General features: G+C 29.3%; 1 protein-coding gene across 2 annotated transcripts in view; it reads right to left on the minus strand.

The window, feature by feature from the left end:
- The window catches only part of LOC142334293 (uncharacterized), a 187,374-nt gene that overhangs the window by 129,184 nt on the left and 30,581 nt on the right, over positions 1 to 27,609 (minus strand). For both annotated transcript variants that reach the window (XM_075382215.1, XM_075382216.1), the window contains exons 2-3: positions 23,062 to 23,301; positions 3,002 to 3,145 (exon numbers count right to left, since the gene is read on the minus strand). In XM_075382215.1, coding sequence (XP_075238330.1) covers positions 3,002 to 3,145; positions 23,062 to 23,292 — 375 coding nt within the window. In that variant the 5' untranslated portion in view covers positions 23,293 to 23,301. The remainder of the gene's footprint in view (positions 1 to 3,001; positions 3,146 to 23,061; positions 23,302 to 27,609) is intronic.

A 27,609-nucleotide genomic window follows, 5' to 3' on the forward strand; every position in this document is an offset into this window, starting at 1 on the left:
CTGGTAACTGATGAATCATGCTTCACAAGAAATGAAATAGTAAATTTTCCTTAATGTATTGCTTTCATTACAGATTGTATTTATAAGCAAAAAGTTTTAATTTTTATATTTAATACTTTCAGTACCATCATGTGATATTATACATGAACAAAGTAAATAATAAAATTTAAGTTTACCTAATGAATGGATGCTATTTCATCAGCTACAATACTTTCTTCTTCTCTTAATTTCTTTTTTTAATAATTAAAGTTACATAATTAATATCTAAAATACATACTAGACATAAGTAAATACATATGGGGTGAGTGGATAGTCCCTTTATACTGTAATAAATCCAACTTAATTAAGCTCTACTGCTACCAATTCTCAACGCTGATATTGCTCACTGCTGCTGGGAAAGGTGTAGATCATCCGGTGTGTTCATTGTGGTGGGATTACCTTAGTCGTATCTAGTGTGGAATGATGGCAGATAGGAATGAGTTCACTGTTGAAGAGCATTTGTTAGCTAGTATGTGGGTCCACAAACATCCACACGCTAATAAAACATTATGAATGTTTGTGTGTTTTGGAATCGTGATTATCACGTACCATACATGAAAATTTTTGTAACAGGAAGTCCTCTTGATGCACCACACAATGGGAAACCGAGCACTTTATTTGAGACGTGTGCTGCTGTGGAGACACATCAATTCAACGATCAACATGTAAACATTCTGCAGAGTTAAGACATTTCAAAATCAACAATGTAAGACCATATGCGGAAGGACTTGATAGTTAAATGTTTTCGTCCAGCCACAGTTAATGAGTTGAGTAACAATGACCTTGGCCATTGATATGTGTTCAGTTACTGCTTGAACGTTTTCTGAGAGCAAATGATAAAAAGAACGTCCTGTTCTAAGACAAGTGTACAATTTATTGAAGCTCTTATAACCAAATTTTTTTTTCTGGATGAAAGACAATCCTCACTTTTTTGAGGAAATTAAACACCATCCACCTCAAATTATGATTTAGGCTGGGATGACTGCTGCACATCTCCTTGGTCCTTATTTTTTCGATGGTGCAGTTAATCAACACAGTTATTTGAAAGTGATCGATGAATGGTTGCTTCCAGAATTAATGGCAAAAGAGATCGCCAACATCTTTACAATTCAGCAAGATGGTGCTCCAGCAAAATTTGCTTTGAATGTCTGCAGATGTCTCCATGAAAGTTTCGAATTGCTGGATCGGATGTGGGTCAGAAGACTTAAGACTACATTGGCCAGCAAAGAAGCCCTGACACCTCACCACACCTGACAATACGCTCTGAAGTTTTGAAAAGAAGAGATCCAAAAATGCAGATATGTCAACAATGAGCAGCTCCAAGATGCTGTTTGGTCAGAATTTAAAATTATCACTCCTGATATGCTGTTGCAGATGAACAATCAGATATGGAGGCACATACAGTTGTGCTTTGAACATGGTGGAACCCACATAGATATTTTAGATTCATAGAAGGTAATCTATCCAAATAATTTCATAACTAGCATAAAGGGACTTCCTACCCACCCATAAAAGGTACAGGATACACAAGATATTAAGCACTAAGTTAAGTTTTTCAATCACATGGATAACATTTTTTACATTTAAAAGGCAGTCTTGTTTTATTATTACTTGTGTCAATATTACTGTAATTACCTTCTGTTTCTGTAATCCCACTCAGCAAATTAAAATTAAACTGGAAGACAAATTATAGTGGATCTGTCAAAGTTATGTACATATGGCACACACATTGATCCAAAAAAGGGCACTAATAACATAATTTTTCTTTATCATACATGTATTTTATTTGTTGATGTTAGACTTAACTAATTTATAATAGAAACAGTTCATCTTAAAGCCAGTAGAATTGGTAAATGATAATGAAGTCAGGAATAGAACAATAATACTACTAAAGAAAATAAATATAAATGCCAGTACGCAATACGAATTAAGTAATCTGTATAAATATAAATGCCAAGACTGTGTCAATCGGTTGTGCCAGACTGGCTGGCACAAATATTGACTTGTGCCAGTCCTTCAAGGAGGTTAAGAGCATCCCTTAATCGTAAAATCTAAAGGGTTAATTAAGGGAACATTTAGCAACTAAGGAAAATAAATAACAAAAACAATAGGAAAGAGATTTTGATTAGAAAATAAAACCTCTTTTCACCTCCTTGTTGCAACCTTGAAACCAAAATTCTACATTTTATTGTACTTAATGGCAGCTCATTCAAAAAAATTTATATCCATTAATAGGTGGTAAATTTATAAAATGTTACAGATTTTAAAAAGGACTAGCAATAATATATGTAAGCTGTAACTTAAAAATTGAAAGGAGTCGGAGATCACTTGACAGAAATAACAGTAAAATATAATTATGTTCAAAAACTTATTGACATTAAAAAGAAAACCAAATTTTTAAAAGAATGAGAACATTCCTTAAAATTAGAATTGGTCTTCAAAAAACAGCAGACTTTTCATAAATTATTCTTACAAAATAAGAGAGAAAATAAGGTTTGTAATATAGAGTGAATCCATCCATTCATAAAGAAGGTTCTTTATACAACAATAAAGAGGCTAAAGAAATCATCAAATTGTTAGTCTGTAATTCCAATATTATCTTTTATGCATCTTGAATGGAATGGAAAAAAATCCTTTCATTAAAAATTGACAGCTCACTCTTTAATTGAATAATTAGATTTTCTAACTTATTCATTGTTTATTCGATTACTGCTCCATGTCACAGCATTTATGAATCTGTTTTACAGAACAACTTCTAAAAGCATACAAGAGTTTTCCATACATTAAGCAATTCCAAAATAAAAATACAAACAATCAGCAAAAATAATTTCTGTAACTAGACATTACTATTGCAAAATATTAATGAAAGACAACCCATGAGCGATTTAGAAGTAGATATTTTGAAAATATCTATCATTTCTTGAATATTAAAACCACACAATTATTTTGCATTTATACTTACCGATGGGCTGGCTTGAACATGATTGAATCGACGGGTACAGTACACTCTTTTATGGGAAATAAAATTAGCAAGACTTCTAAATAAGTTACGGCACACCCTACATTCGTATATGACATCACATTCATATGTTATCAAGTGCACCACCTGCAAAAAATAAATTTAAATCCATCACTAAAGAAAAACAAAACAGACTTTGTTAAAAACAAAATTACAACTTGTGAGCTTAGCTCCCAACAATAATAGCTATAAAAGCATAACTTTTTTCTGATGAAAAATGACAATATTTTTCCCTACCTCAGCACTGCGTAAAAGACCCTTATGCAATTGCTTTCAAAAAATTTCTCTCATGTTTTGAATTAAGATTTTTAGGTAATTTAGATTAGTCCTTCACAAATCTCAAATTTTAACTTCATTATCTTCTAGTCTGCATATATTTCTTTGCATTAATTTTTTACTTAACTGAATTGACAACTGCTACTAGATATGTTTTACAATCATAATCTGTTTCTGAGATTTCGGCTAATCATTGTGTGCATAAAGAATGAACTATGCTAAACAATTATTGAAGAATGGTCAAGAACTGTTAAAAAAAATAAAAATCTAAAACTAAATATATGTAAACTAGACTGCATGTGTAACTACTTATTAATTTTTGAAAACGGCATTGTCTCCTACTAATTTATAATCTGCATTGAATCTAAAAGCTAGTCTCTCCCATACCTTTGACCTATGCAATACTCACATATTTTACCTTTTGATCCTTCTCTTTCAATGGATTTAATTAAAAGAATAATTTACTAATAATATCTATTTCTCTTTTTTATAACATTTAATTTATTTTCTTTGTTATGTCAGTCATACACTCTTCATCTGTCAATAAATAATGTAACAAAAGAACAAAGTTGTAATTTAATTACATATTTTACTTAGTGCCGGACAATATGTAGTATAGTACTATAGGCACACATCACCATTGTTTTCAATGTTGTTTTATATTTATTGTTTTCAGAATTCAGAGTGTGAAGATTTAGGAAAGTCACTATCCTTACTGTAGGAACTGCAATAAGGATGTAATTTTTAACTGTGATATGAGATCAAACATTTTTTTATTCTTTGTTTCACAGAAAAAAATCTACATTTTTTTTATACATTCAGATAATTTAGGCTTTTAGTGATAAAACAAAAAATTTCTTTAATTTTGTAACTGGAAAAAATTTCTTTAATTTTGTAACTGGAAAAAATTTATTTAAGTAACTTAAATGCGTCCAAATTTCCAGTGAAAAGTAGGCAACTTGACGCAATGGTCAGAATTTAGCTTTTCATTATTTCTTTTACATTATTTCATTATAATTTACTTATATGGGTAAGGTTAATCACCTTCCCCATTAAAATACATAAGTACATGCAAGGTGGTATTAATAAGTATACATTGGTCTCTATCTAATATGAAATGTTTTACACTTAAAACATTTTTTTATAACGATCCACTTTCAAAAAATGTGAAATTGCACTTTTAGAAAACATTAAATAGAGCTATTACACAATTTTCTCATTAAGTGTTTTAGATGAGGTTTTTTTAAGTTGCTTCGGTCAAATTACTACACTTCTCATAATGAGTTCTTTAATAATGGATGTTTCTTATCCAATGCACTAAAAAAAAATCAACATCTGGTAATTGATAGTCATGTTAATTCACATTCATTTTATAAGAAAAAAGATCTTAATTAAATCCCAAAAAACATAAGTGATGGACTTATCTCATGCATTATATTAATATAGTCTTATGACATGTTTACATTTAATATATACTTAATTTTTTATAGATTGGACAATTAACATAAAACAAAATTCAGTACGTGGATTCAGAATTAATTACTTGATGAAAAATGCTGTATCGATTCAAAATCACTCTCAGAGTCTACTTACTGAGGTATGGGGACGATACACTCGAAAAGGGGATCGGTGGTTTCTACAGCAATACTGTTTTTTTATTCTTTTGAACAATACGTAATTATAAGACCATTGTTAAAGTATTCTGAAATTCGCCTTTACATAAATCGGCACTACGTGCAAATGCAAACCATTACTGGCATTTTCAAAAAATAAATTGGACACGATATAGTTTATAAAGTATAATAAATGGCGGTAAACGAGAAATAAGATGGTTATAGTGAAAACAAGCCTCTGATAAAATAAATAAGTGCGCTTGGTTAAAAGATAAACGTGTTTCTCGTAGTAATACGTAGCAGGTGGCTGCAAGCGACGTCAATAATGCAATTCTGTAGGCGCAACGATGTTTTCCGAACTGCACAATTTTGAGGTATGTTTTTAGGACAGCACTCGGGCGGGGAGGCTGTCTATGGGTGAGAACCTCCACAACACATTCCCAGAATTAGGTGATGAGGGGGAGAGTACAAACAGGGTGGGGGAAACAGAGCTTCTTCATTCACAACGAAGTTCGACGCACATTATCCAAGAGCCGCGTCCCTCGAACGCAATTAATAAACTAAAATTTCAAACCGGTTCATTTTTCGTAGCGCTGAACAGGTATCGAATAGTTTTCATGATATAAGACGAAAATGATTTTTGAATATAAATAAAATATTTTCATAATTTTAAAATGAATTTATACATAGTTAAAAAAATTATAATTAATATAAAGCGATATTAAATGGTTCACGAAAACGTAAGAATAAAAAAAATAACTACTAATCATGAAAAATATTGTTTATCACAACTTATCCATAACGATAATTACTTTTTCTGTTGTGTGAAATAACAGAGTAAACTATAACCAAATGTAAATATAGATGAATTCACAATCTTTTTTTTTAAATTCAGCATTACAAAGTTAAAAGTTTAGCTTCAGCTCTTCAACTATATGTTGATTTATATTGGCCATTAATAGTTTCACCAGTTCTTAACTATTAAATACAAATCTTAATATATTACTGCTGTATATTAGATATACATATGCATTTTATTTTTTCACCCCTTATCTTAAATACTCCAGTAACAATACAATGCAAGCAGCAAATGCAAGTGGTACTATATTATATGAGGAAAACAGAACTATGGCAACAGTTGACAATTTGTTTTTTTTTGAAGCGATATTACATCAAAATACCTAAAATAAACCACATGACTCCTTAACCCGGTTCATAAGCTTTCTAATCACTAATAAAGTAAAACTAGTTACAATCAATTTTCAGTTTAAATTGCAATAAAAAAACCAATAAAACAGTAATGCATAGACAGATTAGACAAAACTGAAAAATTTTTTGAAATTGTATTTAGTGATTCAACATTTTATCTTAATGGAAAAGTTATTACACACAATGTCAGAAAATCCCCATGAATTCAATAATGTAAAAGGGCCTCTCCAAAATTAAATGTTTTTTGTCATATTCTGATGGCAAGTTTAAGGGTCATTCTTTTTCACTGAAGCCAAGCATAACAGGAATTGCTTATCAGAAGGTACATGGCTCTTTCCTTGACTTCAAGGTGGACCAGAGAATTTTATTTGGCAACAAGATGGTGCAACTTTTCTCACTATAACTCTGTACAGGAAAGCTGAATGAAATTTTCCCCAACCACTGGATCGGTTGGCATGGATAGCAGATGGCAGAGCTCGTTTGAGATGGCCTCCAAGGTCACTGATCTAACCCTAAGTGATTTTTTCATTTGGGTTTTTAAGTATTTGAGGCATAGGATCAAAGCAGCTGTTGCATCCATTGCTCTAGACATGCCAGTTAAATGTTCAGATTGAATACTTGTAGGTAAAAACTGTAAGATTTTATTTGTGATTCATTACTGTAAGGTAAAGTTTGGAGATATTAAATAGTTTTAAAACCCCAATATTCTTTTTTGTACACCATTTGCAATATGACCTAACGATAATGCTGTAGTGATTAGAACAACTGATCATGTTGAATCCTCAACATCCACAATAGCGTAATAACTATTATTATTACACCAGTAATTATATTTCAACCAAACACAATCTCAATATTTAAAGATTTTACCTGGTAGAAAGAAATTTTAATCGAGTAATAATTTGTCTTTATGATATGAAGCAAATCATTACTTTTCAAGTATGGAAATCCTATATTAAAGAAAACATGTCACCCAAAGTGCTAGTCCAGTACAACTGTTTTATTTGTTTTGTCTTTTAGAATTATATAGAACTTCTGTTATGAGATAATATTCAATCTAATTTTTAATTGACAAATACATTACTTTGATCTGCTCCTAATATTTTTTCATTACAAAAAATGTGCAATACATTGTCATTGACAATCTGCATTTACAATTTTAAAATAGAGAATAAAGTTAAGATAGGATAGTTAAAAAATAATGGACACAACATAATATTACATTATTTCACTATGCAAAGCTGTCACTTAATTCATTACCAAAAAAATTTAACAGAAGTATGAAATAGGAAATTTACAATATTTTTTAAAACTCTTTTCAAGAAACTCTTATACAAATCTATACTTATATTTATAAAATACATCCTGCACAGGTATTATTATTTTTTTTCAATTTAATTTAATACCAGGCAGAAGTCTATGAAATAATTTTGCTTTCATTAAAGAGATAATAAAAACTGATTTTAAATATAAATAAGTCAATGTGTAATTTTTGTTTATTTCTTGCACATAACCACAATATCTGATCATTTTGTACAGTGAACTTTATGAGTTTTCTTTAAAAAGTTAAATAAAATCTAGAAGAATAAGATAAAAGCTGGAAAGTAATTTGAAACGCTCTTATACAAAATAAGGAAACTGGCCATTATATATTTTTGCAGACCAAGTTTAAAGAAAAAAATTGTAATTAATCTGGTAACTAGTTATGATTTTATTTTATAACATAACTTTATACCTATAATGCTTAATAATTGATTTTATATTTATAATATTGTAACAAGACCGGTATAATGGACTCTGTAATGGATTCCTATCAATTAAGAAAAAAAGTAGTAGAAAATATAATAGTGGGAGAAATCCAGAAAAAAGCTAAAAAGAACCCTTTTAGTAAAGGTAACACAGTTCTGTTTAACAATCATCTTTTGTTATACTGCCCACTGACACACCTAAACAAATTTTTTTTCTGAGAAGAGTTCCCAAACCCAGGTTAGGAATGAACAGCTCAGTCGATCGTTCTCACGCTCAACTGGGGTCTGGCCCGGCAGGTAAGAAAACAGGAGTATAAATACTACGATGAAGAATGATTAAAAATCAGCTCTGCAAGGAGAGTCTGCAAGATAAAGTCTGCGATGGGAGTTCTGCGAATCAGTCGAAGCGAGATATTATGATGTGAGTTTGGGAGAAAGAGCTATGATATAGTTCTGTGAATCGGTCTAAGCGAAATGTTATGATGAAGGTCTGCGAGATGTGAGTCGGCGAGAATATTCTGTGAGGAGGTCAGTGAAGTAGTGAATTTCTAGTTTAGGATCGACGCAATTACAGTGATGTTACAAGTAAATCCAGTACATGAAAACAAGAAACGGTTCAGTGAGTTACTGTAAGACGATATGTGAAAGGGATAATGTACTAAATTTCATTCATCAATTGTTAGGGTAGTTTTATTTCTGAACAGCAAAGTTATTTGCAGTAAAAGAATTTTATTCTTGTCTTACCTATTGTACTATTGTTGTTAATACAAGACTAGTGGTCATGCTAATTATTTTGTCGATAGGACTGATTTCTACTTTTCATTATTTATCTACCTGTGAATATATCCTGATGAGTACTTTAAATTTTGTTTTGTATGTATTCTCGTTTATTATTATTGACATTATGATTATTTGTTTGTTATTGACATTTAATATTATTATTGTTGTTTACTGTTGCCCATTGTGCTGTCTGCTAATATTATTACTACTATTATTCTTATTATTGTGTTATTACTATACTTTTTTTATTTACTTGCTTTATGATTGTCATTTACTATTATTATTACTATTGTCATTATTATTGATTTATCTTGTTTTACTTATGTTTTTAAGCCAATAATTGTAATTAAATAAATATTCTCAATTGTCAATCTCTCAATATCAGTTATATTATAACTGATTATAATATAAAAATGACTTTCTTTCATTTTTAATTTTATTTTGCAGGTGCTGGTGGTTAGTTTAGAACAAAATTGTGTATGACAAAAGATAAAACTGATTTTAAATTCATGTATTGAATCATGGTTTTTTATTTTAATCCAATTCGTGTTTAATACCTAGAACAAGTTACTTGGGAATTTTTCAGTTGTTAATAAAGAGAGAAGGGCCAATTTTTTCCATTTTCAAATTGTACATTAACTCGAGATTGTACATTTATTTTAAGTAAAATTTTACAGGATATACTTATGAAAATTAAAAAAAATTACAACTGCAAAACTTTAGTTTTCTAAAGCAAAGAATTCAAGAATTACATAAGAGAACATTTTTAGACTAGGCAAATTAGTTTAAATACTGCCACTCTTATATTAATAAGAAAGTAACAAAATTTAATGAATCCAAAGGTTAATGAAAACCATATGTAGAATGTTAAAAAAAAAATTGATAAAAATTCTTTAATATTAAAGAAGGGAGATGAGTGCACACCTTTCCTAGTAATTTGATATTCACAGTCTGCTTGTTATTTTTCTCTAAATTTACTTCTTAACTCTAAAATCAAAAACTCATATAAAATTTTTATTTTACAAATTTAAATATAGATATATTTAAAATATATATTAACACTAAATTAGAAATTACATCCAACTCAAAAAACTTTTTCAAACCAGAAACTGTTACTATAAAAATACACCCTATTTTACAAATCATAACATTCTGTGACAACCCTGTTCAATACCTAGTAGTTAAAGGAATTGTTCAGAAAGTTAAAAAAAAGAAAGAAGATTCAAAGAACATAAAATTGTTTAGCATGCATTGAAATTTTAGTATGACATAACTTTAGACTGGGTAATGAATTGATATTTTCGTATTTATGACTGTGTTTTTTAAATTCAAAATTTAATGGAATAAGTTAGTAAAACAAGACAAAACCATAAAAAAATTATTTCATTATTTTTTCAATTATTTACACGATTTCTTCAGTAACCAATCATTCATGATTATTTAACAATTGAAATGACCAATTTTGGGCTTTAAATAAAATTAACATTTTTATAAAATGGTTTTTGAGTGCTTTCTTGTTTTCTAATCTGCTTAAACAACCATTTTTTAACTTAGGTTTTTAATTGAAAACTGAATTAAGTAACATTTATCACACCGTAAATTCTTTGTTTTAAATGTTCGAAAAATTTCAATATAGTTAATTAGCTTTCAAATAAGAAATGCCTAAATTCTTTTAAATTAAAATTATGTAATGATTCTCGCTTTTGCACACATGTAAAATATGCAGATAGAATAGTTAAAATTAAATTCTAAATTAAAGAATGTTAAGTATTAGTATCCAGTAATAATTATCATTAACTGTGGAAGTGTAAAAAAGACTTTTTATTTCTACTTTAATAATTTCATGTAAGATAATAGGAAAATACAAAAAAATTAAAAATTAAAAATTTGACAACTTTTATTGTTGCACAATGAAAAGTGTTATACTTGTAGATAACCTGGTTGATGTAAAATTAGTCATCAGTCATGGTGGCTACTTTTCTGCTAGGCAAATGAACCAATCTCAACATATTATTGATTTTGAACATATAACTTAAAAAAAAAAACAAAAAACAAAACAACACTGAACAAAGTAAATTTGAATAATAAAAGTACAGTCCAACTCCCCACATATCGAACTTTTTTCAGGAACCTTGAATTTTCATTAGAATACGTTTCTGTATACCAAACAGAATTTCTGTAAATCAACCAAAATTTAATGACTTAAATTCTTAAAATTTGACAAGAACATAATTGTGACTGGGATGCTCATTAAGGTTGAAGTGACTGAATATGCTGCAACTTTGGACATTTCCAACTTCCAAGCCAGCTCTGGTTGGCTCAATAAATTTAAAAAGCGACACAGTATTCAAGAAAATGTAATATCAGATCAAAGTGCTTGTGTTTCAGACATGCAATGTTCTCAATGGCAAAACACTTTTTTGTAAACATTTTGAAAGAATATGAGCCTGACAATGTGTTTTAACATGGGTGAAACTGGTAATTTTTTTTCAAGTGTTTGACCAATAAAACTTACTTTCAAAGACGATAAATGTTTTGAGGAAAGCATAGTAAAGGACCGAATCAAGGTTGGAAAAATAAAAAATCATTGTGATAGGAAAAAGTAAAAAACCGCATTGTTTTGAAGGAGTGAATTCACTTGACGTTACAATTTTAACAAAAAAAATCATGGATCAGAAATTTTTTTTGAGAAATGGGTATCTAACTTCTCTTTTTTTTTGATCATCCACTTATCAAAGTGCTTTTTTGTGGACAATTGCCCGGTCCAACATAACTCAGTTAAATGAAAATTACTAACATTAAGCTCGTTTTCTTCCTGTCTAATACGACCAATAAATTACAACTTGCGGACCAAGGGGTAATTAAAAATTTTAAAGTTCATTACCGAAAAATGAGTAAATCTATGATTATGTATAAGCACATTAGATAAAGTATGGGAGAATGATGTCATGCCCACCACAATAAAAAACTGATTTGCTAAGACTAATTTTGTAAAAGAAGTTTTTGAAGAAAACCAAGAAAAAACAGAAGCCGGCCTCCATGGCACAAGTAGTAGCGTCTCAGCCTTTCATCTGGAGGTCCCGGGTTCAAATCCCAGTCAGGCACAGCATTTTCACACATGCAACCAATCATTCATCTCATCCTCTGAAGCAATACCTATTATGGTGGTCTCAGAGGTTGTGCAAACAGATAGTAAAAATAAAAAACAAGCATGGAAACAACTAGTTTCATTAAGTCAAATAAATGATGGTAATGAATTAAAAATTTTTTACACATGGACGAGAAGTTAACTGCAGCTAATTACCCCACTGATTAGGACTTGCTGAATGGCTGCTTCGATCAAGATGAACCCAAAGATGATGATAATGACAATGAAGACTAATCAACTGAAAAACCATCTAGAAAACAGGTAATGGAAGCATTCCAAACTGTCCAACACAGGTTGAGATTTATTCCTAACGTTCCTGAAAAAATATTTACCTCTCTGAATAAAAGTAAACATTATTTTGAAATGGCTTTGGCAAACGATTATATTCAGTAAGACATTAGGGACTACTTTGTCCAAAAATTAATAAAAATTTTGTTTCGTTTTTTGTATACAAACACATATTTTTTAGAACACTGTAAGCAAATTTGCAAAATACATACATTTTTCTACATCTTTAACAGAGATTTCTGTGTTAGTTTAATTTGTTTTACGACTTCCTTAACCCTAATAACTATACATAATTATTTTTAGTAAAAAATTATGAAAAATTTATAATCTGTACTTCTGTATATAAAAATTTCTATATAGCAATTGTTTTTCCAGATCTTCAAATCTGTTATATAGAAGTCTGACTGTATACTGTAGATTTAGAATAAAAATCGGAAAAAATAGTTTACTTCATAATTGAAGGTTTTTGTATAGCCCTCTTCACTGTGGTCCACCACAAACATAGCATATATATATGCAATTCTTCTGCCTTAACCCAAAAATTGCATGCCCACATATTGTTTTAATTTTTCTTAATCTGAAATAAGTGCAACTCCATCATTTAAAATTTTTATGGATGTTTTGAAAGAACTCCCTATACTACTTAACATCATTGGTCTAAGGGAGCCAGGTATGGTATTATATTAACCAAAATTTCCACTAATGATATTATCTTTACTTTGAAAATTACCATAAGACACAATGTTGTTACATTAGAAATTTCAAATGTAATGAGATTTCTGTACTATTTACTTATCAATTTTTTTCTAAAATACACAGACATGTGTACACACAGAGGTAACACACTAACTTTAATCCCATTAAGCACAACTGAAACAAGTGAAAAAATTATGTATGTTTTTACTCTTTCAATATCTCGACTGACTGGGGCCTAATTACAGTGGCTTTTTGTGGTATTAATAAAATGATAATGGAAAAATGCCTGAACAAGATCTTATTAATAACTATTTATTACACAAATTGTAAGCAAATAATAAAGAAAAAAAATACTATGTAATAGATTTATCGAACATTGTACAATCAAGTGATTTTAAATAGTGATGCTTTATAACAGAAAATAAATCTTATTACATTCTGCACATGAACATAAAAAATAATCAACATAAATATATAAGAGAAATGTATACCTTCTATCTATGAAATATCTATGAATATATATGAAATATCTGTGAATATATATGCAATATCTATGAAATTATATGCAACTTCAATAGAAATTTGAACATGAAATTATATAATTGGAGAAAAACCCATTACAAACAGATTACTGAGATAATGAAATGTGAATACTGTTTTAAAGAAATGTTTTCTTGGACGGACCACTTTGTTAATTTAAATAAGAAAGAAAAGAAATTACAATTTGCTATGTTATTAAATAGTTACTGGAATCCTTAAAATTAAATTAGCTAACTGGTGATAAGATACTGGTGCTAATATACTAATAACTAACAGGTGACAATGGCATGTTTTTATTCATCTATTTTCAGAGGCTGAGAAAGGTTCATATAAATAAAACAAAGTTTTATCAATATGTAACAAAATTAAAAAAAATATCAACTGGAAACTGTTTTGATTCACTGTTTGGCTTTAACCAGAATCCAAACTTCAGGAAGAAAATAGAACATGCAGTTGCTTAACAAAAAGACCAGAAAAAGAGCTTGCCGACATTACAATAACTTGACAACTGTGTGTGATCAACATTATTACAAAACAATTTATAAATATTGATTAAGTGTATTTCATTCTGAATGGTTTTAATTCAATTCAACAAACTGCTAATTAGCACTGTTCTTTGAATTAACACAACTAGACTCAATTTAACCCAGTAACATCCATTAAGTATCTTTTTTTAAAAACATTTTGCTGCCTGATATAAATTTTTAACTGTTTAATGAAAGAAGATAAAAACTGTACCTATTATTCAAAATATTAAATCACCATAGATATGAATAATACTTTGATAATGCTTGCACAAAATATATACTGAACAACTAAGATTTTGAACACATGATGAGCTTACATACAAAGCATTTTTTTTGTCTTCAGTTACTTGACTGGTTTGATACAACTCTCCAAGATTCCCTATCTAGAGTCAGTGGTTTCATTTTGGTATACCCCCTACATCCTACATCCCTAACAATTTGTTTTACTTATTCCAAATGGCCTACACCCTTGCACAACATTTCCATTTACATGTCGCTCTAATATTAAAGCGACTATTCCAGGATGACTTAATTATGTGGCCTATAAGTTTATCTCTTTTTTTTTAACTATATTTTTCCAAATGCTTCTATCTTCATCAATTTATCGCAACAACTCAACATTTGTCACTTAATCCACCCATCTGATTTTTAACATTCTCCTATAGCACCACATTTCTAAAGCTTCTATTTTCTTCTCAAGTTTCACTTCCATATAAAGCTACACTCCAAACATATACTCTCAAAAGTGTTTCCTGATGTTTAAATTAATTTTTGATGTAAGCAAATTATGTTTTTGACTGAAAGCTCATTTCACCTGTGCTATGTGGCATTTTATATCACTCCTGCTTCATCCATCTTTAGTAATTCTACTACCCAAATAACAAAATTCTTCTACCTTTGTAATCTTTTCTCTTCCTAATTTTATATTCAGTGGTCCATCTACATTATTTCTACTACATTTCATTACTTTAGTTTTGTGTTCTTGCGTAGGACTTCATCCATTCCATTCAATGTTTCTTCTAAATCTTTTTTACTCTTGGCAAGAATTACCATATCATCAGTAAATTGTAAAAAATTTACCTTTCTACATTGCACTGTTACTCCAGATCTAAATTGTTCTTTAACATCATTAACTGATAGTTCTATGTAAAGATTAAAAAGTAACAGGGATAGGGAACATCCTTGCCGGACTCCCTTTTTTATTACTGCTTGTTTCTCACATTCTTCAATTATTGCTGTTGCAGTTTGGTTCCTGTAAATGTTAACAATTGTTCTTCTATCTCTACACTTGAACCCTAAATTTTTAAAAATGCTAAACATTTTATTCCAGTCTATGTTATCAAATGCCTTTTCTAAGTCTATAAATGCCAAGTACGTATGTCAGTTTGTTTTTCTTTAATCTACTATTAATATGAGTGCTAAAATTGCTTCCCTTGTTCCTATACTTTTCCTGAAACCAAATTGGTCTTCTCTTAATACTTCTTCCACCCTCCTCTCAGTTCTTTTGTACATATTTCTAGTTAAGATTTTTGATGCATGCGTAGTTAAGCTAATTGTACAAAGCATAAAAATGTTAAAAGATTAAAAACTACTCAGTGCTGCAGACTACAGTTTGATTGAATTACTGTTCAAAATACCAAAAAATTAAAAAAATGTAAACTATATATAAATGTAAATATTACCAAAAGACCTTTCCTCTATTATTTTAGGGAACGTTAAAAAGAGGTGGGTAATAATAACAATTAAATCTTATTTGTAACTAGATAGTAATAAATTGGAAATATGGTTATGATATAATATTTCAGAAGTAAAATTACAACTCAATTTATTGATTTAATATATATATATATTATATATATTCATTATTATTTAAATGTGTATACATTACTTTATTGACAACTAAATTATGAACCTTAAGAAGTTAATTTATAAGATATGTTCAGTAAAGTGTTTAATATAATAATATAATAAGTCACAAAATCAATAATAGGATTAATGATTCTAAAACTGCATTAAACTGAAAATTTAGTCTTGAATACACAGTTTTCTTTGATCAAATTAATCACACTAAACAAAGGATACTTGCAGTATAAACTAATTAGGTGTAATCCATTTACTACATTATGGCAACATAGCTAAATTTATTTACTAGCTAATTTTTATTAGAGTTAATTATCTGAACAAAAAATAATTTCACTCATTAATCAATAAGGTTTCATCAATGTTGTTTAGAGACGTCATGCAAAGGAGTGCAACACTTGATAGGGTTATTTTATAGCAAAGTAGACAAATCATCAGCAAGAACAAGTCTTTTGAACCAAATAAAAAGTAGAATTTCCACGCATATCTGTACCACTGTCTCTCCATTCCAGAAACTACTAGAGGTCTGACTTGATAATTCTTTCACCAGTATACTTATTGAACTTTGAGGGCGTAAATTTATCTCATTTATAACAGAATGAGCAATGCAACTTAAATGAGGACATGAAACTTTTATTTTTAGATGATAACACGTAACCTTGTGCATGAGAATATGATATGACTTATTTGTATTTGCTATGTACAAAAATGCCAAGCCTAACTAACCAGGATTCTATACTTATAGAAGAAAGTGAAGATGCTGCCACTCCACCACAGAGGTCGGAAAAATGGTAATTTACAAATAACATATGTGATGTGATATTAAGAATCCTGAGAAAAAGGTGTAATATTAATGCTGAACTAAAACTGTTCCTTTTTATTTGGGAAAAGGTGGAAATGCTTTAGTAAGGTAAGCGATTGATTTCATAACAATTATTCTAATTACATACAGAACTGAAGTTTTCTCAAGACAATGAAGAACACATTTATTATTTTTGATATATTAATTAGTATTTCAAATAAAATAAGAAAAAGTTCATTATCTCAATATTTTGATTTGTTCAGTTGTATTTGTAGCTGGTTCATGTATTAAAACTGTACAAATATAACAGTTTTAACAAAATTAAAAAAGATTAAATTATCTTATAATTAAATTACATATCTTATAAGGTTAATCATTAACAGGCTTAATATTAACCTAATACTATTGTTTTTTTTTTAACTTAATCTACCTTAACTTAAATATTTAAGTTTAAATATTTCTCTAGACTGATGAATTTTTTAGTAGCATTTACTCAGGACACACTTAACATAAATTAATTACTACTGTAACAATTTAAGTCTATAAAGTTTGGTGCATATATTGTTTGAGACTTTTTATTTTTATACGGACTCTGACCTACTTCCAGCAGAAACAATTTCATTATTTCGTCACAGAGAATGAAATTTAGTTAAACATTTAAGAATATAGATTTTTATAAAAAAAAGAAATTTAAGCCAACTTTCCAGGATAGAATTTTGAAATTTCAAGTAAGGGCTTTTCTCCTCCTAAAGCTTTTGTGATTTACTGACAGAAGATAAGGTTTGGCTAGATTTTGAAATACAAGAATTAAAACAAATGCAAGTTAAAGAATTCTTTCAAATATAAATATATATAATCATATTTTTTATTTATCTTTTATGCCCACATAGTATAGCCCACATAGTAAGTCCATTATCAGAGTCTATTCGATAGAGGATTGTTTGGTAGTTGCGGTCTCCTTAGTACTTTTTCAAACGTTCCGATCTTTGTGCCCTTTCTAGTATTGAAAATGTTCATGTTGTGAGTTTTTTCTTGTAAGTGTGAAGCAAGTGTTTCTGTTCTTGATTTTCTTGTTTAATTTTGGTGTCTTTTGGTGTAAGGCCAATTTTCTTCAAATCCTCTCTTGTTTCTCTGATCCATCTGCATCCTGCCTTGGTATTTTTCAAGTTGAAATTGTACTGTAAAGTCTTGAATCTTGCATCCTCATATGTTTAAAGAATCCTAGTCTGCTGTTACGCATAATATCAGAGATTAGTTCTAACTTTTTGTACACAACTTTGTTGAGCACAATCCACCATTGCTCGTATTACTGGTACTTTTTATTGATGCAGGCTCTTTCAATTCTTCTTTTGATTTTCTGGAGTTTGTCTGTCTTCTGATTGTTTGTTCAGGTGGAAGAGTGTTTCTGTTGCAAAAGTAGCTTCTGATATTGTAACTGTGTTGTAGTGTCTTATTTTTGCGTTTACTGATAGGAATTTTTTAGCGTAAGAGTACCAGGTTAATTTCCAAGCTTTAGTTTGTTTCTTCTTATTTGGATCGAGGTTTTTCATTTAGGTTGTTTGTTATTACTTCTTCAAGGTATTTAAATTGGGTTACTGTTTTGATTTTATTACCATTTATGTTTACTTCTTTTAATCGTGTATAAATAAACATAATTTAATGTAATTAATACATGTGTATTAAAAAAATATTTCTTATATTAATTCAATTTATTTTATTATTTTCAGGTTTGCACAAAGCTCCAAAACACCAGTCTTAGTTAATGTTACATTCAATCTTAAAGGATTAACATTATGCTAACTCCCAAGTTTAAGTAATTTTAAACACTTTTCATTCTGTGGCATATTTTTAATTTCTTTTTTTTTGAAGTCTTATTTCTTACAATTACAAAAAAAAGGATTCTTCATTTATAGGGCATTTAGCTGGATACTTATACGTCAGTAGGTTCATTTTGGCTAAAAATGGATAAATCCTCCTTAACCACTGAATGTATGATCTTATGAACAACAACACAATCTTAACAGCGTTACTTCATACAAGTTTCTTCACTAAACTTAATTTTATGTCTGACATTAAGCTGCAATGCTAATGAAGAAAATTATACAATGCACAAACACAGATTGAAGATACAATACAATTTTGCTATTAGAAATAGCAATAGGATATCATTTCCACACACTCACTTTACAACATATTTGAAGAGTTTTACACAATTTTGCCCTAAAATTGTGACTACAATATAATTTAACATCTGTACAAACCAGCTTTTAAAATATGTAAATTGAAAAAATAAAATTAAAAAATTTAACCAGTGCCCAATGGGGAAGAAGGGTGTTGTTAGCTATACTGGTAAAACTAATTTGCTACATGCATTCAGCACAAATATCGTATGATGTCTGTCTCTGAATTCCTTTTTATCTCCTGCATTTTTTGTTTGGATAGTTACAAATGAAAATATGCTCTACATTTTTTCAAATATGCATTATCAAAAAGAGAATTTTATGACTGGCAAAAAGTAATACTTTTTTGCTGAAAAGTAACTTTAAATAAATCAACATACATTTCACAACTAAATCAAAGATTATCTTCACAAATGTGAAACTCGAAGAGAAAGAAACTTAATTGCCTTGTAACAGTTTGCGGAAAAGCAGTGATTGCTAATACGAGAAATAAACCCAGCAGCTAGATTACATTAATTTTTTTTTAAATCATTAATTTGAAAGAAACTGTGCTATGTAAACTTTGTATCATATTCTTAGAGTAATTTGCAAAATGCATTTATGAACTATAAGTTGCCATACAGAAAAAAGACTAACTTTCTTATAACAATTGATTTTATCAATTATATGTAACATTTATATAATAACAAAATTGCATATATATAATACTAATAACAACAATAAAAGATTCTTATGTTTAAGCACTCTAATCAAAATCTCTTATATATCTGTGAAACATCATATCCCATAAGAATGCAGCAAGTCACTGAATAGAAAAAAAAGTTTACATACTTTTTTCCTTTTTTATCATATGGCTTTACATAGAAACAAATACTCAATGAACTTTACCCAGTGTAGTACTTGTTTTGAAAGTACTATGTGCGATGTAGGCCTAAATATTTCTGAGTGCTATCAAAAATAAACACTTGAGGAATATTAAAAATATAACTCATTAATCAATCTTATATTAATTAATCTATTTAATTTTTTTTATCACACATTCATCTTAAGAAAGTCTGTAATGATGCTTTGATTATACACTTCAAAAATTTATATGCTTCAGAAAATTCCAACTCTTTCATATACTATAAATTAGCATCTTTTAGGAATGGTGTAGATATCTTTCAAGTTTTATAAAGGGTAGTGTCTTGGTCTTTCACTTGTAGGGTCCTGGGTTTGAATCTTGATCAGGCATAGTATTTTTCATACGCTACAAATCTTCATTTTAACATTCCTAAATACAAGGTTCTTTGAAAAATTCTATGATGAAATAATCAGTAAAAATATTTTTTTTCATGTAAAATAGCGCACAAACTCCTAAAATAATACTGCAGAAAATTGTGATTTCTGCTGTAAGCAAATAGTTTTTTGTTATATTCAAGTACCTTTCATACATTTCAAAACCAAATAATTAATTCAAGTTTCCAAATTTCTGCTATATATGGTGCCAGTGTGGATGGGGGCACTGAAGAGGGCGAGGAATGAGAGGCTGCTGTCCTCACTCCACAAGAGGGCAGCAATCAAGGTGGTCTCTGTGTATCGTATAATTTCAGGCGATGCAGTAGAGGCCCCCGATTCGTCTGAGGGCAACACAGCTAATGAGAAGATACAAGGGGATGACTGACAAAGGTTGAGACGTGGGAAATGTTAGTGGAGGAATGACAGACTAGGTGGGATGCCACCACTAAGGGCCACCAGGTCAAAGAGACTAATCCCCAGGATCGGGCCATGAATTCGGAGAGGACATGGGGAGGTGGGTTACTATCTCACCCAGTTCCTCACTAGCCAAGGGGACTTCATGGCTTGCCTACATCAGTTTGGAAAAGAGCCTCCCTGGAGTGTGCATATTGTATGCAAGTAAACATACCAAAGCACATGTTTCTTAGCTGTGCTCGGTGGGATCACGTCACGATACAGATGGGACTGGTGTGGCTCACCCCAGATAACATCATGGGATACATGCTCCTAGGCAGGAGGGAATGGAACGCCGTGGAGAAAATGACAGAATTCTGGGCACGAAGGAAGAGGAGGGCAAACTCATGGAGGCAGCTCTACGAGGCTAGGAACAGGACTTATTAATGAGGAATGCTTGCTATAAGGAAGTAATGGCCCTGCAATTATAGTTTTTATTTTTATAATTTTTTAATATAGAAGTAGGATGAGGTGCATCCATGCACATGTGAGTGACAGAATTTTGTATTTAAAAAAAAAAGGGTTAAAGCGTGGCGACGTGCAGGGCCAGGGAGGTAGTCTTTTTGCTTAGGGTGTACGGATCCACCCAGATTTAAGAGCAGGGGGGACTCCCTCATGATGGCATAAAGAACCCCCAAGGTATGAGTGGGTCACAAAGTGAAGGATGTGCAAAATGCACATTTGGAACTGTTACAGTAGGGACAGGATGGGTAGCTCCTTAGTGGAAGGGCACATCGGCTATCTGGAAGAGGAAGTCTGTGTATCCTAGTGAAATTGGAGAGACCCCGGTGGGAAAGCCCCAGACAGGGGCCAGCTAGGGTGGGCAGAGACTGCTGCCACGACACTCCAAGGTGAAGTTTAAAATGATATATAAATAGTTAACATGCAACATATATATCTAACATTTGATAAGGATAGAAATTTGAGTTAAAACAATTCATAAACTTAAATTTTTCAACATGGTTAATGCCTTTGAATAATAAAATAGTTTTGAAATTTCAAACTCGCTTTTCACAAAAATTCATAAACATGAATTTTTATACCCCACGACATTTTATTAACTTTTTAATTTTTTTTTACTTATTCCTTGAAAAAAAATTATTAATATAAGTTACAGTTACTGTTTAAGTCATAAATAGATTCACCTACATCACAGTTAATAATGTAAACATAAAACTAAATTATCTGACAACAAAAGAAACTTTTTTGAAGTACCTTTGAGTGTACTCATAATTCTTACGCTTTTATAACTCAACCCATCTTAATAGTGACAATGGCTTAAGCAATCATCAAATACAATCTGTGTACTAGATGATAGATAAAAAATATTATCAAATACTAATTAGCATAATTCAATGCATAGTAAACACCAGTAAATAGGATTAATTTTTGATTATTTACATAGTAACTTACTAAAGGCTGTTTTCATTTAAATAATTATGAATGAAAATCAGAATAAATAAAAACTATCAAATTATATACAAACAGCAGTACCTAGAACACTGAACTAGTAAATTGCAAAAATATAATTTCACTAAATGGTACGATACAGTTCAATTTGAATTTTTTAAAATTGTTTCTACCACAGTTACTATAAAATTCATAAGCTCGTTACAGATATTTCATTTTTTGTTTAAAAATAACTAACACAATTTTATACTATATTTTGGAAACGTATTTCAATAATAATTAAAATTCTAATTGCCTGGCAAGTTTCATTGAACAAGTTCAACATAACAAGTAAATAAAAGCGTGATACAATCAGAAACAATGAGTTTGTTCTCATCAATTTTTTCAAACGCTTAGGCAAAAAGTCATTTTATTTTATCTTAAGTCATCTCATTTTTTTATTATTATCTTTGTAGAATTATATTTTATGCTGCTGCAAAGACCATCAGAATATCATAATTATATAGAACCAAATGAAGCTAAAGAAGAGCCTAGTTTCATCATTTAGTTTTTTACTCGGTTCAAAAAACAGCAAACTTATTGAAAAAATCTTTAGAATAACACAATATTTTTATTAAATAAATGAAGTTAGGGAGTTTGAACCTTTCTCACACTACTGACCACTATAATGTTCTGAAAAAGATCAGTTCAAATGTCTCATATTTCAATTTTTTCCAATTAAAGGGGATAAGAGCTTCATCAACACCATACAGCCTTTAAAACTGTAAAGAAAAATATGAATGTTACAATACATAATTTTTATTAATTAGGGGGTTAAGAGGACTAGTGTTGCAGGACCAAAGCTACCTATAATTTTTCCTATAAATTTTTTACTTGTCTCTGAAGACAGAACAAATTTAGTAAAAAAAGGATTAGTTAACATTAACCAAAGGTTAATGCAGCAATATGGTAAAGGTAATTACCAATGAGTCAAACAAACATTATCAACCTAGCTAAATCAAAACTATTCCTTGCAAATTGTAAAACAGGTTAATACAGTATTAAAAAATATAATTTTTAAGGAAAGAAAATAATAAAATAAAATTTTACAAATTAAATTACCATATATTAAATCAACAAAGCAATATTATATTAAACATGTTTACTAAAGAAATGAATGGAAATGCTGAACACAATTCTTCAGTTATGTACTCACCTCAGGAGTTCCAGTCTCAAATAATTTAACTACTTGCTTCAAACCAGCTACACTTGTTTCAACTGGTGGTCGAAGAATTGAGTTATCAGGTTGGTTAGAAGTAGCTAAATTTTCTTTTAAAGGCTTCTTTACAGAAAATTTGGCTGAATTATTACTGTTGTTGCTGCTGCTACTGTTGTTATTACTTGCCTTTATGTTCTTTCCATTTCTTGTATTGGGTTTTGCACGCATTTTTGCTTCCTATAAACAAAATTACAATAGTTAAACAGAAGTAGTACATAATAAACTGTATCACAAAGATCTCCTGGGACTTTTATAACCTATTCTATTTGTGAAAATAATGGAAAAAGTTCATATAAACATATGTCCTAAAGTGCTTCATTTGCAAGTTACAGTTTAGTGAAAGATTTTACTCGTTTTTTAGCTACCCTGTGAAATGAGGTTGTACTGAAATTTTTATGATATAAAGGGGCAAAATTAGTTATTTCTTATGGTTTTTGACCTGAAAAATCAAATAAAATAAATCCCAGAACCACATCTGCAGTAGTTTTTGAGAAATCAGGCTTAAAATCAATAAATTTGGGTAAAAAATTTGAATTTAAACTGATATTTACAATGCACTTTGGTCTAGTGTATGGTTTCTAAATAAAATTCAATTTTTACTAACTCTTCTTTGTTTTACTCAACTTACCTTAGACCATTTTGTTAAAAATTAAATCCTCAACAAGTTTTGTCTTTATTACCCATTTAGCGAAGTTACTGTACATCAAACATAAAAAACAGGGTTTTTTACACAAATTTTGATGTTCTCACACCAGATCTTTAAAAAATTACTGCAGATACACTTCTGGGAACTATTTTATTCAATTTTTCATGTAAAAAACCATAATATTAACTGTGTCCCTTTTAATAAACTAAAAATTTCAGTATGACCTCATTCACCAGTGTAGCTGAAATCCGAACAAAATCTTTCACTAGCTATAACTCACAAATGAAATATTTTAGGAAATAAGTTTACATGAACTTTTTCCATATTTTCACATATAGAATAGGTTATGAAAGTCCTGGTAAACACCTGATACACCTGTATATGGGCTATCTAGAAATTTTGTTAAATACATTTGTAAATAAGTTTTAAAAACCACTCTTGGGACAAAACTAAAACATATAAACCATTTTCCTAAAACTACCAAAAAAGTGAGTCCTGAGAAAATAATCTTAAAAACAAACCTGTTAATTTAATTAAGAAATCTTAATCTATTAAGAAATGTTAATCTGTTTTTTTCTGATAAGACAAATTCCTAATATAGTTTTATAAAAGAAATGTAAAAAATATATTGACAATATACAGACAACTGATGACAACAGTCTGGTGTGTGTATGTGTGTATATACACACAATATTAGATTAAATTTTTTATAGGCCATTTTTTTCTTTCCTCTGTACATTAAATAATTTTTTTTTCTCTCCAATATACAGAATTAGAGAACACTCTTACCTTTCCTTTTTTATGTTCAAAACATTTTTGAGCCTAAGCCCACCTTCAGTGATATTTTTTTTATAACTCTTCATCTGTTTACATTTACGCATTAAATTTTATCTTTTTACTTTTATTTCATAAAAATTATCATTAATAAAATTTAAAAACATTTTAAAAATTCAGAACAAATATTTGTTCATTCAAGAGAATGAAGAAGTATTGTTATAATTATTAATTTATCAATCAATATCTTATCTTTGTATGCCAACTTAAATAATTTTAATAAGAATGCCCCCATCAAATTCTGTTTGCAGATTTATAAGACTGAATTTACATTTATATCTATGCATATATATAATTTTTCTAAAATTTCTAATTTTTTATTACTATTTTCATGTTCAATATTTACTCTTTCAATTATTTCTGAATTAGTTATATTATGATTATTATTTATTAAATGGTTGGCTACATTTGAAAAACCTATTTTTTTATTTTTAAATGATCTAAAATGTTCAAATTATCTTTAAAGGACCTACTCATTTTATCAATATATATATTTTTGTAATTGTAGCTTTTTATTTTATAAATACCAGAAGAATCATATTTATTTTTTACTTTTTTATTATAATATTTTAAATGTTTATTATATGATTATCGAGTTTATAAGGAGGCTTACATTTTTTTATCATTATATGTGTCAATCAAATTTTCTACAATTTTATTTGTATAAGAGTACTTTATATAAATATTTTTATATTTATTTATAGGAATTAATATAGTAATGTTTGTATTATTGAAAAATTCTGGATTATATTTTTTATATATTTTATCAGTCAATGACGTATGGTATGCATTTTTTATATTATTTATCTCATTATACAATTCCTGTTTATAGTTTATGTATTTTATTCCTTTAAATATCATGTTTTTAAATACATTTAATTTTTTGGGACCAAGGTGATTAGAATTCTTGTTTATGATTTCATTTGAGGTAGGTTTTTATATACTCATTATTTGATCGTTTTTATTTATTTTAATATTTACATCTAAATAATTTATTTTTCTATTATTTTCCATTTCATATGTAAATTTTAATGTTTTATGATATGAACTTAATTTATTTAAAATTATTTCATGTTTGTTATTTGTACTGGTTCAAATATAACTAAGATATCATCCAAATATCTGACCCATAATAAAATTTTACGTATGTGATTTAATGCCACAGATAATTCTACTCTCAAATTCCTGGAGATAAATTTCCAACATTACAGCAGATAAGGGAAATCCCATGCGTAAGGCATTTTCTTGTATATAACAGGTTCCATTAAATTCAAAATAAAACTGCTTACATATATTTCTAATTAGTATTATAATACTATTTAAAAATTTTTGATCTTCACCTGTTTTTATTAATTTATTTTCTATTATTAAGATTGTATAATCAATGGGTACATTTGGGTACATATTAATTATATTGAAGGCTAATCATTTTAGTTTTATTATTAATTTTTAATTTATTAATCAATTTGTACCTGTTTTTTTTTTTTTTTAATTATTATTTTTATGTTCTAAATTTATCTTTGATCTAATTACTTTATCAATAATTTTGGTATTTATAATAAACTCAGGGCTGTTTTGAAATTGATTAATGGTCTCATAGGGATACCATCTTCATGTAATTGTGGGAGACCTGTGAGTTTTGGGGCATAACCTGTGGTTTATATGGATATAATCTGCTATGATATTTTAATTTATTATTATATTAAATATATATATATAATTTGTTTTTTATACTACTACAGTAGTAAATTTTTTAATTAAACAAATATAGAGAGAAGGCACGATACAAGAATCCAATAGCTTCAGTCTAGATCTGTAGTGGCACATGAGTATTATCTGGAAGAAAGGAGGAATATTAAAAGGAAGAAGTGAGAGTTATTGCGGGATGAACTGAAGAGTAAGGAAAGTGATGGCTGGAATAATGATGTGAGAAATAACTTATATAAGATATGAGATACATAAGATTGTAACAAACATTTTACAATAATTAATAAACAGTCAAATACAGATGCACAGCCTTAAGAAAAAAATAATAATAGCATCATTGTACTGTTTCCTAAAATATCTTAGAAGTTAACTACTAATTAAAATTTATGATGCAATGCCACATAACACACACAGTCCATAAGGATATGGTGTATCATTAGTTGGCGGTCGCAGTGAACAAAAATGGGTGCATCAGTCTGATTTATTAGGTGTCCATGAATAAGGTTTGTGCCCTATTCGTAAATCGTAAATAATAACCTCCTCTCGACGGTTATTCTTGCATGAAGTTCCACAGAAACATAGTATCCTTGATGTGTCAGGAGTTTATTATTTATTGTAACAGTCCAGTCACTTCACCACTTTCCTCAAAGAGTGTGTTCAACAAGAATGAGTAAAACCATTAGTAGTAATCTGGTGAAAGACTGTTGACTACATACATCTTTAGCAGCAGAATCCACACGTTCACTACCCTAGATTCCCACATGGCTAGGAATCCAGCAGAAACTAACTTGTGTTGCAATTGTTCAACTCAGAGACTGCATTGTAAATTTCAGTGACTATAGGTTGTCTAGAATACATATCTTCTAAAGCTTGGTGTGCACTACACGAATTGCTACAAATAAGGATGTTACAGTATTTTGGGTTAATGATATTCAAAGTCTGGTTGATGGCGTACAGTTCAGCACTGTAAACACTTTTAATACTTGTTAAACCAAACATATAGGTTCTTCATTAACAACTAATGCACATCCAACGGCATCATTCTGTTTTGACCCCCTGTGTATACTCTATTGTGTCTGAGTTCATCTTTGAGAAAATGTGGTAAAATTTGCTGGAAGATGACAGAAGTTGATTTTTTTATTATATATGGTGAGGTCAAAATTAAAATTTATGGGGTCGTCTCCACATAAGATATGAACAGAGATAGACTGGAAAATAGATGTGTTAAATTTTAAAAGAAGCTCTGATAGTTCCAATTTACAAGAAGGAAGATGTGGATGGAATGCAATAACTAGGGC

Source organism: Lycorma delicatula, chromosome 1 (assembly GCF_047948215.1).
Source record: "Lycorma delicatula isolate Av1 chromosome 1, ASM4794821v1, whole genome shotgun sequence".
Lineage (NCBI taxonomy): Eukaryota > Metazoa > Arthropoda > Insecta > Hemiptera > Fulgoridae > Lycorma > Lycorma delicatula.